This window comes from Hemibagrus wyckioides, linkage group LG23, assembly GCF_019097595.1.
Source record: "Hemibagrus wyckioides isolate EC202008001 linkage group LG23, SWU_Hwy_1.0, whole genome shotgun sequence".
NCBI classification, from domain to species: Eukaryota; Metazoa; Chordata; class Actinopteri; order Siluriformes; family Bagridae; genus Hemibagrus; species Hemibagrus wyckioides.
Window position 1 is genome coordinate 20,331,850 of NC_080732.1, and position 14,332 is coordinate 20,346,181.

The following is a 14,332-nucleotide window of genomic DNA, read 5'->3' on the forward strand; positions in this document are numbered from 1 at the left end:
TAACACACACTAACACTAACACTCTAACACACACTAACACTAACACTCTAACACACACTAACACTAACACTAACACACACTAACACACACTAACACACACTAACACTCTAACACACACTAACACACACTAACACACACTAACACTAACACTCTAACACACACTAACACTAACACACACTAACACTAACACTCTAACACACACTAACACACACTAACACTAACACTCTAACACACACTAACACTAACACACACTAACACTAACACACTAACACACACTAACACACACTAACACTAACACTCTAACACACACTAACACACACTAACACTAACACACTCTAACACACACTAACACACACTAACACTAACACTCTAACACACACTAACACTAACACTCTAACACTAACACTCTAACACACACTAACACTAACACTAACACACACTAACACTAACACTAACACTCTAACACACACTAACACACACTAACACTAACACACACTAACACTAACACACACTAACACACACTAACACTAACACACTCTAACACACACTAACACACACTAACACTAACACTAACACACACTAACACACTCTAACACACACTAACACTAACACACACTAACACACACTAACACTAACACACACTAACACACACTAACACTCTAACACACACTAACACACACTAACACTAACACACACTAACACACTCTAACACACACTAACACTAACACACACTAACACACACTAACACACACTAACACTAACACACACTAACACACACTAACACACACTAACACTAACACACACTAACACTAACACACACTAACACACACTAACACTAACACTAACACACACTAACACACACTAACACTAACACACACTAACACACACTAACACACACTAACACACACTAACACTAACACACACTAACACTAACACACACTAACACACACTAACACTAACACACACTAACACACTCTAACACACACTAACACTAACACACACTAACACACTCTAACACACACTAACACTAACACACACTAACACACACTAACACACACTAACACACACTAACACTAACACACACTAACACTAACACACACTAACACTAACACACACTAACACACACTAACACTAACACACACTAACACACACTAACACTCTAACACACACTAACACACACTAACACTAACACACACTAACACTAACACTCTAACACACACTAACACTAACACTCTAACACACACTAACACTAACACACACTAACACTAACACACTAACACACACTAACACTAACACACTAACACACACTAACACTAACACTCTAACACACACTAACACTAACACACTAACACACACTAACACTAACACACACTAACACTAACACACACTAACACACACTAACACACACTAACACTAACACACACTAACACTCTAACACACACTAACACACACTAACACTCTAACACACACTAACACTAACACTCTAACACACACTAACACTAACACTCTAACACACACTAACACTAACACACTCTAACACACACTAACACTAACACTCTAACACACTCTAACACAAACTAACACTCTAACACACACTAACACACACTAACACACACTAACACTAACACTCTAACACACACTAACACTAACACTCTAACACACACTAACACTAACACACTCTAACACACACTAACACTAACACACTAACACTAACACTCTAACACACACTAACACTAACACACTAACACTAACACTCTAACACACACTAACACTCTAAAACATTCTAACACACACTAACACTCTAAAACACTCTAACACACACTAAAACACTCTAACACACTCTAACACACACTAACACTCTAAAACACTCTAACACACACTAACACTCTAAAACACTCTAACACACACTAACACTCTAAAACACTCTAACACACTAAAACACTCTAACACACACTAAAACACTCTAACACACACTAACACTCTAAAACACTCTAACACACACTAACACTCTAACACACACTAACACACTCTAAAACACACTAAAACACTCTAACACACTCTAACACACACTAACACTCTAACACACACTAACACACTCTAAAACACACTAAAACACTCTAACACACTCTAACACACACTAACACACTCTAACACACACTAAAACACTCTAACACACACTAACACTCTAAAACACACTAAAACACTCTAACACACTCTAACACACACTAACACTCTAACACACACTAACACACTCTAAAACACACTAACACACTCTAAAACACACTAAAACACTCTAACACACTCTAACACACACTAACACTCTAAAACACTCTAACACACACTAACACTCTAAAACACTCTAACACACACTAACACTCTAAAACACTAACACACACTAACACTCTAACACACTCTAACACACACTAACACTCTAAAACACTCTAACACACACTAACACTCTAAAACACTCTAACACACACTAACACTCTAAAACACTCTAACACACACTAACACTCTAAAACACTCTAACACACACTAACACTCTAAAACACTCTAACACACACTAACACTCTAAAACACTCTAACACACACTAACACTCTAACACACACTAACACTCTAAAACACTCTAACACACACTAACACTCTAAAACACTCTAACACACACTAACACTCTAACACACACTAAAACACTCTAACACACTCTAACACACACTAACACTCTAAAACACTCTAACACACACTAACACTCTAAAACACTCTAACACACACTAACACTCTAAAACACTCTAACACACACTAACACTCTAAAACACTCTAACACACTAAAACACTAACACACACTAACACTCTAAAACACTCTAACACACACTAACACTCTAAAACACTCTAACACACTAAAACACTAACACACACTAACACTCTAAAACACTCTAACACACACTAACACTCTAACACACACTAACACACTAACACACTCTAACACACTAAAACACTCTAACACACACTAACACTCTAAAACACTCTAACACACACTAACACTAACACACTCTAACACACACTAAAAAACTCTAAAACACTCTAACACACACTAACACTCTAAAACACTCTAACACACACTAACACTCTAAAACACTCTAACACACACTAACACTCTAACACACTCTAACACACACTAAAAAACTCTAAAACACTCTAACACACACTAACACTAACACACTCTAACACACACTAAAAAACTCTAACACTAACACACTCTAACACACACTAACACTCTAAAACACTCTAACACACACTAACACTCTAAAACACTCTAACACACACTAACACTCTAAAACACTCTAACACACACTAACACTCTAAAACACTCTAACACACTAACACACACTAACACACACTAACACTCTAAAACACTCTAACACTCTAACACACACTAACACACACTAACACTCTAAAACACTGTAACACACTAACACACTAACACTCTAAAACACTCTAACACACACTAACACTCTAAAACACTCTAACACACACTAACACTAACACACTCTAACACACACTAAAAAACTCTAAAACACTCTAACACACACTAACACTCTAAAACACTCTAACACACACTAACACTCTAAAACACTAACACACACTAAAAAACTCTAAAACACTCTAACACACACTAACACTCTAAAACACTCTAACACACACTAACACACTCTAACACACTCTAACACACACTAAAAAACTCTAAAACACTCTAACACACACTAACACTCTAACACACTCTAACACACTAAAACACTCTAACACACACTAACACTCTAAAACACTCTAACACACACTAACACTCTAACACACACTAACACTCTAAAACACTCTAACACACACTAACACTCTAAAACACTCTAACACACACTAACACACTCTAACACACACTAAAAAACTCTAAAACACTCTAACACACACTAACACACTAACACACACTAACACACTAACACTCTAACACACACTAACACTCTAACACACACTAACACACACTAACACTCTAACACACACTAACACACTAACACACACTAACACACACTAACACTCTAACACACACTAACACTAACACACACTAACACTCTAACACACACTAACACACTAAAACACTCTAAAAGACTCTAACACACACTAACACACTAACACACACTAACACACTAACACTAACACACACTAACACTCTAACACACACTAACACACACTAACACTCAAACACTCTAACACACACTAACACTCTAACACACTCTAACACACACTAACACTCTAACACACACTAACGCACACTAACACTCTAACACACACTAACACACTAACACTCTAAAACACTCTAACACACACTAACACACTAACACACACTAACACACTAACACTCTAACACACACTAACACTCTAACACACACTAACACACACTAACACTCTAACACACACTAACACACTAACACACACTAACACACACTAACACTCTAACACACACTAACACTAACACACACTAACACTCTAACACACACTAACACACACTAACACTCTAACACACACTAACACACTAACACACACTAACACACACTAACACTCTAACACACACTAACACTAACACACACTAACACTCTAACACACTCTAACACACACTAACACTCTAACACACACTAACACACACTAACACTCAAACACTCTAACACACACTAACACTCTAACACACTCTAACACACACTAACACTCTAAAACACTCTAACACACACTAACACTCTAACACACTCTAACACACACTAACACTCTAAAACACTCTAACACACACTAACACTCTAAAACACTCTAACACACACTAACACTCTAACACACTCTAACACACACTAACACTCTAAAACACTCTAACACACACTAACACTCTAAAACACTCTAACACACACTAACACTCTAAAACACTCTAACACACACTAACACTCTAACACACTCTAACACACACTAACACTCTAAAACACTCTAACACACACTAACACTCTAAAACACTCTAACACACACTAAAACACTCTAACACACTCTAACACACACTAACACACTCTAACACACACTAACACTCTAAAACACTCTAACACACACTAACACTCTAAAACACTCTAACACACACTAACACTCTAAAACACTCTAACACACACTAACACTCTAAAACACTCTAACACACACTAAAAAACTCTAAAACACTAACACACACTAACACTCTAACACACTCTAACACACTCTAACACACACTAACACACTAACACTCTAAAACACTCTAACACACACTAACACACTAACACTCAAACACTCTAACACTCTAACACACACTAACACTCTAACACACACTAACACTCTAACACACACTAACACTCTAAAACACTCTAACACACTAACACTCTAACACACACTAACACTCTAACACACACTAACACTCTAACACACACTAACACACTAAAACACTCTAACACACACTAACACACTAACACTCTAAAACACTCTAACACACACTAACACACACTAACACTCTAAAACACTGTAACACACACTAACACACTAACACTCAAACACTCTAACACACACTAACACACACTAACACTCTAAAACACTGTAACACACTAACACACTAACACTCTAAAACACTCTAACACACACTAACACTCTAAAACACTCTAACACACACTAACACTCTAAAACACTCTAACACACTAACACACACTAACACACACTAACACTCTAAAACACTCTAACACTCTAACACACACTAACACACACTAACACTCTAAAACACTGTAACACACTAACACACTAACACTCTAAAACACTCTAACACACACTAACACTCTAAAACACTCTAACACACACTAACACTCTAAAACACTCTAACACACTAACACTCTAACACACACTAACACTAACACACACTAACACTCTAACACACACTAACACACTAACACTCTAAAACACTCTAACACACACTAACACTCTAAAACACTCTAACACACACTAACACTCTAACACACACTAACACTCTAAAACACTCTAACACACACTAACACTCTAAAACACTCTAACACACTAACACTCTAACACACACTAACACTCTAACACTCAAACACTCTAACACACACTAACACACACTAACACTCTAAAACACTGTAACACACACTAACACACTAACACTCTAAAACACTCTAACACACACTAACACTCTAACACACACTAACACTCTAAAACACTCTAACACACACTAACACTCTAAAACACTCTAACACACACTAACACACTAACACTAAAACACTCTAACACACTCTAACACACACTAACACTCTAACACACACTAACACACTCTAACACACACTAACACACTAACACACACTAACACACTAACACTCTAACACACACTAACACTCTAACACACACTAACACTCTAACACACACTAACACACTAACACACACTAACACTCTAAAACACTCTAACACACACTAACACTCTAAAACACTCTAACACACACTAAAACACTCTAACACACTCTAACACACACTAAAACACTCTAAAACACTCTAACACACACTAACACACACTAACACTCTAACACACACTAACACTCTAACACACACTAAAACACTCGAACACACACTAACACTCTAAAAGACTCGAACACACACTAACACTCTAACACACACTAACACACTAACACTCTAAAACACTCTAACACACACTAACACACTAACACTCTAAAACACTCTAACACACTCTAACACACACTAACACTCTAACACACACTAACACTCTAACACACACTAACACTCTAAAACACTCTAACACACACTAACACTCTAACACACACTAACACTCTAACACACACTAACACTCTAACACACACTAACACTCTAAAAGACTCTAATACACACTAACACTCTAAAACACTCTAACACACACTAAAAAACTCTAAAACACTCTAACACACACTAACACACTAACACTCTAAAACACTCTAACACACTCTAACACACACTAACACTCTAACACACACTAACACTCTAAAACACTCTAACACACTAACACTCTAACACACACTAACACTCTAACACACACTAACACTCTAACACACACTAACACTCTAAAACACTCTAACACACTAACACTCTAACACACACTAACACTCTAACACACACTAACACTCTAACACACACTAACACTCTAACACACACTAACACACTAACACTCTAAAACACTCTAAGACACACTAACACTCTAAAACACTCTAACACACTAACACTCTAAAACACTCTAACACACACTAACACTCTAACACACACTAACACTCTAAAACACTCTAACACACTAACACACTAAAACACTCGAACACACACTAACACTCTAAAAGACTCTAACACACACTAACACTCTAACACACACTAACACTCTAACACACACTAACACTCTAAAACACTCTAACACACTAACACTCTAAAACACTCTAACACACACTAACACTCTAACACACACTAACACACTAAAACACTCTAACACACTAACACACTAACACTCTAAAAGACTCTAACACACACTAACACACTAACACACACTAACACTCTAACACACACTAACACTCTAACACACACTAACACACACTAACACTCTAACACACACTAACACTCTAACACACACTAACACACTAAAACACTCGAACACACACTAACACTCTAAAAGACTCTAACACACACTAACACTCTAACACACACTAACACTCTAACACACACTAACACACTAAAACACTCTAACACACACTAACACACTAACACTCTAAAACACTCTAACACACACTAACACTCTAAAACACTCTAACACACACTAACACTCTAAAACACTCTAACACACTAAAACACTCTAACACACACTAAAACACTCTAACACACACTAACACTCTAAAACACTCTAACACACACTAACACACTCTAACACACACTAACACACTCTAACACACACTAACACTCTAAAACACTCTAACACACTCTAACACACACTAACACACTCTAACACACACTAACACTCTAAAACACTCTAACACACACTAAAACACTCTAACACACTCTAACACACACTAACACACTCTAACACACACTAACACTCTAAAACACTCTAACACACACTAACACTCTAAAACACACTAAAACACTCTAACACACTCTAACACACACTAACACTCTAAAACACTCTAACACACACTAACACTCTAACACACACTAACACACTCTAAAACACACTAACACTCTAACACACACTAACACACTCTAAAACACACTAAAACACTCTAACACACACTAACACTCTAACACACACTAACACACTCTAAAACACACTAAAACACTCTAACACACTCTAACACACACTAACACACTCTAACACACTAAAACACTCTAACACACTCTAACACACACTAAAACACTCTAACACACTCTAACACACACTAACACACTCTAAAACACTCTAACACACACTAAAACACTCTAACACACACTAACACTCTAAAACACTCTAACACACACTAACACACTCTAAAACACTCTAACACACACTAAAACACTCTAACACACACTAACACTCTAAAACACTCTAACACACACTAACACTCTAAAACACTCTAACACACACTAACACTCTAACACACACTAACACTCTAACACACTCTAACACACACTAACACTCTAAAACACTCTAACACACACTAACACTCTAACACACACTAACACTCTAACACACTCTAACACACACTAACACACACTAACACTCTAACACACACTAACACTCTAACACACACTAACACACTAACACACACTAACACACACTAACACTCTAAAACACTCTAACACACACTAACACTCTAACACACACTAACACACACTAACACACACTAACACACTAACACTCTAACACACACTAACACTCTAAAACACTCTAACACACACTAACACTCTAACACACACTAACACACTAACACACACTAACACACACTAACACTCTAAAACACTCTAACACACACTAACACTCTAACACACACTAACACTCTAACACACACTAACACACTAACACACACTAACACACACTAACACTCTAAAACACTCTAACACACACTAACACTCTAACACACACTAACACACTAACACACACTAACACACACTAACACTCTAAAACACTCTAACACACACTAACACTCTAACACACACTAACACACACTAACACTCAAACACACACTAACACACACTAACACTCAAACACACACTAACACTAACACTCACACCACTTTAAATAGTGTGTATTAGAGCAGGCAGAGTGGGCGTGTCTTCAAGGCCGAATATGGGCATGTCTTTAAGGCAATATATGTAAGCCATCAGTAGTGATATACAGCCTCGTCTCACCTGGCAGGTAACGGAGGATCGGCTTTACCGGCCACCAGCCATGAGGACCGGTGATACGCGTAGCGATATCTCTTATTGTCCACAGGAACGATGTCCATCAGCACGATGTACTTAGAGTCCGGGTCCACTCCCGAGAACGAGACACGGATAGTGGGAAACATCCTCCTACACACACACACACACACACACACACACACACACACACACATTATAAAATCTATTTTACTTTAAAATGTGTGAGAACACTGAGAGAGCAGGAACACTACAAAGAAACAGAAAGAAGGAACAGGAACAGAAAGAACAGATGAAACATTTTTCAGCTTTAATATTCATCTCACTGAGAGAGAGAGTATTCACTATTTATCTATTTATATATTTAGAATTTTAAATAAATTAGAATTATATTTATAATTATATTGATATATTTACAGATACCATGCATTACTATTAAAATCTATAAAACCTATTTTTAAAGAATACAGTGAAAAAACACACACTTTATTAGACGTAGATGGTTTTACCAAAATTCATCTTTTTTTTTTTTTTTTTATGAAATCAGTGTAGTGTAAACAGGAAGCGCGGTGTTTATTGTGTGATATTTATTGAACATTGATGTGAATTAGCTTTTAACCGAATCAGAACCGATTCTAAACCCCGACAGTATTAAATCTGCGCGCGCGGTGTTTATTCACGTCCCTTTATATTCAACTAAGATTATGACCCTTAAACGTGTATCATGTGTGACGTCACACCTGCCCGACTTGGTGATGATCATCTCGGTCCCGAGCTCGTGGAATTTGTCCCACAGGTCTTTGGTCTCGAGGCTGCAGCTGATGTTGGCCATGTGTTCACTCGGTACCGCGGGACTGCAGGGGATCAGCGGCTCCGTGCTCACCTCCACCTCCGCCTCCGCCTCCACACCTCCACCCGCACCTCCACCCGCAGCGCCGCGGTCCACACACCGAGACTTCTCCACGAACTGCTCTGGAGGCAGAACCAAAAACATCACACGTAAAATAGCTCCAGAAGCAAAGCCGACAATTACACAACATCCGCGGATAAATAATCACAGATAAACACGGAACACAAATAATCAAATAAAGATTAAATACAGATCACGCGCAAACAAAAACAACGTTTTAATCATTAAATCTTAATTCAAACCTAATCAAAGCGACAAACTTTTTAATAATCAGATAATCAGACACGCACGAGCATATTATAAATGCCACAACCACTAATAATAATAATAATAATAATAATAATAAAAATAATATTTAATGTGATTGCACTCTACAAGCCAGAAGAACTCTAGAATCCTTGAAGGTTCTCTGAATAAATCTACAAATGTGTGTTTTATTTTTATTTCCAGAGCTCGAGTCCTACCGGAAGCTAAACACAATCTATATAAAATAATAGAGTGTATCTGACATCACCGCCTTCAGGGTATTCTTCTTCTTTTTCTTCTTCTTCTTCTTCTTAATATTATTATTTAATTTGAAGCTAAAAAAATATTTATAATATAGATACTGTATCTCCTAACAAGAATTCACCCACACTTTTTAAAGATTTGTAATATTTTTATTTTTTTTTATTTTTAACAAAATAATTTCGTTTTATTTGAAGGGTTTCTCTTTTTGTGTTATTTATCTCTCACATTTAATCCACGTACAGAAGATCCAAATGATTTTATTCACTTCGATTTATATTTTTGTTTCCATTATAGCCTGTAGCCTGTATCATATGTATTCTTCTTCTTCTTCTTCTTCTTCTTCTTCTTATTATTATTGTTGTTGTTGTTGTTGTTGTTGTTTGTGGTGACTCTTTTATAGACATAAAAAACATTCTAATTAATTGGTTGAAACTAATTTATATTATTTCATTATTACATACTTTTTAAACGAGTGAGAATTTTTTTCAGAAAAACATAAACACACAAATCAACATAAAAAGTGAACATTATCAACTTTAAATGAAACAGAGTTTGTTTTGTGTAGAATTGCCCATCATTCTCTTTTATTATCATTTTCTTTTGAGTTCTGTTGCGTCACGTGACATTAAGATGCTCATTATTCTAACATTAATTCCACTTTTCTCTGAATGATCTTATATTTAATGAGTTAAAATCAACTCGAACGCGTCTCTTCAAAGGCGACTTTTATAGGATTGTTTAAAAACAAACAAACAAACAAATCAGTTCGATGTCAAATAAAATCAGCAGAAGCTTTTTACCTGCAGAATATTTACCGCACTCATCTTCACTCCAGCTTTCATTATTTATGAAGTATTTTTAATTATTATCTGTATGTTAAATTAACAAACATCTGATACAGTTACTCGTCATGTAAGGCTCAAATAATTTATTGTCAAATAAATAGCAACATAACAAGGCTATTATTATTATTATTATTATTATTATTATTATTATTATTATTATTATTATTATTATGACTAGCAGTTATAATAAAGCAAACTCTACTTGATTTTATTGTTACATTTTTATAATTATTTATCTATTTTCATCATTTTATACATTTTAACATGCCGACATCCAGCTTTTCCCTGAAATATGAATTGGAAATAAAATCTCATCCCAAACAGCGCGGGGTTTTAACTCACCTAGGAGAAGTTTCCATCAGGATCATTAGAGTCTGTTTCAGTCTGAATTAAACTCTATATTTATTTTTATATATGTAGATTTTATTGGGTATTTCACATCCTGCATTTAGAAGATAAAACCCACAAGCTGGAGCCTCATGCGAGAAAAAAGATGTGATTCATTTATTTTCCGCTACCACACACACACACACACACACACACACACACACACACACACACACTTCTTCTCTCTGTGGATATAAATCCGTCTCTAAGAGTTTGATTTTATTTTTTGTCGGATTTGATCATACATCGTCCTGAAAGCAGCTTGACATCAGCTCCAACTCATCACACTGATTTAGAGTTTTATCATCATCATCACAATGATTTATAAAATAATCATTCAGATTCTTTTTAAAAACATGATTTTCTTTCTCACTGGAGTCAGGAGTCAGAAAAGGTTCCTGGTGATGGTTCCTGGCGGTGATAATATGAAGAACAATTTTGGATCAGGCATATTTTTTTTAGAATAATTTCACTGAGGATAAAATTCTACACGCTGTAAATATTTAAGTGAGAAATATTTATTTAGTTCGCAAGAAAAAAAAATATTTAAATTTTTTTTGAAGGGAACCAAATCCGGGTTTTCTTCGCTCTGGTTCTAGAACCTGTTCTGCGGTCTGTCTAAAACGAACCCGAGCCCGAACCCGTGTCTGTACAGCGGACAAATAAAATCTACTCATTATTTTCATATTGTCTACAGCTTTATTAAAGGGATTTTATTGTTATGAATTTAATCTAAAGTGAAGTGAGGTTTGAGTTCACCACTGAAGATCAGAATCAGGTGTGTTTCCTGCGCGTGGGCTTTGTGTGAATAGTTTTGATGGAGAATAAAGTGTAATTAAAGCAGAGATTCAGAAATAAAGACACCACACTGTCACTGCAGAAACTTTAGTGTGGTCATCTTTACAAATAATTTACTGAAAGTCACTGACCTCTAAAGATTACTAGGTTTAAAGATGTACTCTAAAATCCTAATGAAAGGAAGATGATTGTATTGGAGCTTCAGGCTCTTACCCAGAGGTTTGATGGTGTTCTCCTCGCTCTCCTTGTCTTTAGCAGAGCTGCTGGAGATGAGGGCCGCGATGGAGAAAGCGTTGGCTCTTGAGGAAAGCTGCGGCTTCGGACACGGGCTGAACTCCATCATACCACCGCGGAATAACACCAGGTTCACAAAATTATAATCAACCAAATGAAAGGTAGAAAAATAAACCAAAAACAGTCTCAATCTCCAGAAAAGAAAATCGGAGAAATAAAGCGCAAAAAGTCGGACTGACTTCTTCCCAATTTCCAAAAAAACAAAACCAATAAACCCCAAAAACAAAACCAAAAATCAACTGCTGGGTGTGAGAATGTGTTAGATGTTTTCCTGTGTGTGTGTGTGTGTAAGCTCAGGTCTCGGCTCTTTGCGCTGTAAATGTCGGTTATTTGCGGCTGCGCGTCATTTTCTCCAGACTTTATTTTTACTCTTCTCTCTGTCTCTGTTCATCAAACTGACCCTGTACTTTCACTCTGTCTCCTTAACTTCACAAATCACCCTGACCAATCCACGAGCTGCACGGGGCCTACGTCACGGCTCTCACGACACCGCCCACATTTTTCGGTCCTTCTGCATCAACTGAGAAAAAAACAGTCAAGAACGCGACACAAACATCCTCCGAGTTTTAACACTTCATAACCTGTCTACACCTCACTATTATTATTATTATTATTATTATTATTATTATTATTATTATATTAAGTGGCTCAATATTTTACATATTAAGTACACTTGATCACATAATAAAATAATAAAAATAATAATACATGAATTCTATATTAAACCTGTTTAATCATTTTATAATACACTCTTAAATCCTGTGAGGTTTGTAAAGGCTAGAGTTGAATTTTATTAGAGCTACAAAGCCGCAATACTGAATGTCGCAGTATTTTTAATACATAAAAATGATTGGATCTTCGTTACGCGTTAAATTCATAATATACACGGAATACATAATAATAATAATAATAATAATAATAATAATAATAATAATAAGCTACAGTGCGTATTTTACAGTGTCTCTATTTTTCCAAATCCAGTTTATTGATCAGATTAAACATAAATAGTAAATATGTTTTTTTTTTTTGTTAAATATGAGCAGGACTGTTCTAATAATAATATTAAACAGTATTTTCTCCTGATTTAAGAATGAAAATGAATATAATTATAATTAATATTTACACTGT

General features: G+C 36.1%; 1 protein-coding gene across 2 annotated transcripts in view; it reads right to left on the reverse strand.

The window, feature by feature from the left end:
• Positions 1-13,594, reverse strand: part of tbx20 (T-box transcription factor 20) — a 31,886-nt gene extending 18,292 nt beyond the window's left edge. For both annotated transcript variants that reach the window (XM_058375969.1, XM_058375970.1), the window contains exons 1-3: positions 13,124-13,594; positions 10,201-10,432; positions 9,449-9,613 (exon numbers count right to left, since the gene is read on the reverse strand). In XM_058375969.1, the coding sequence (XP_058231952.1) occupies positions 9,449-9,613; positions 10,201-10,432; positions 13,124-13,253 (527 nt within the window). In that variant the 5' untranslated portion in view covers positions 13,254-13,594. The remainder of the gene's footprint in view (positions 1-9,448; positions 9,614-10,200; positions 10,433-13,123) is intronic.
• Between the last annotated feature and the right edge of the window lie 738 nt (positions 13,595-14,332).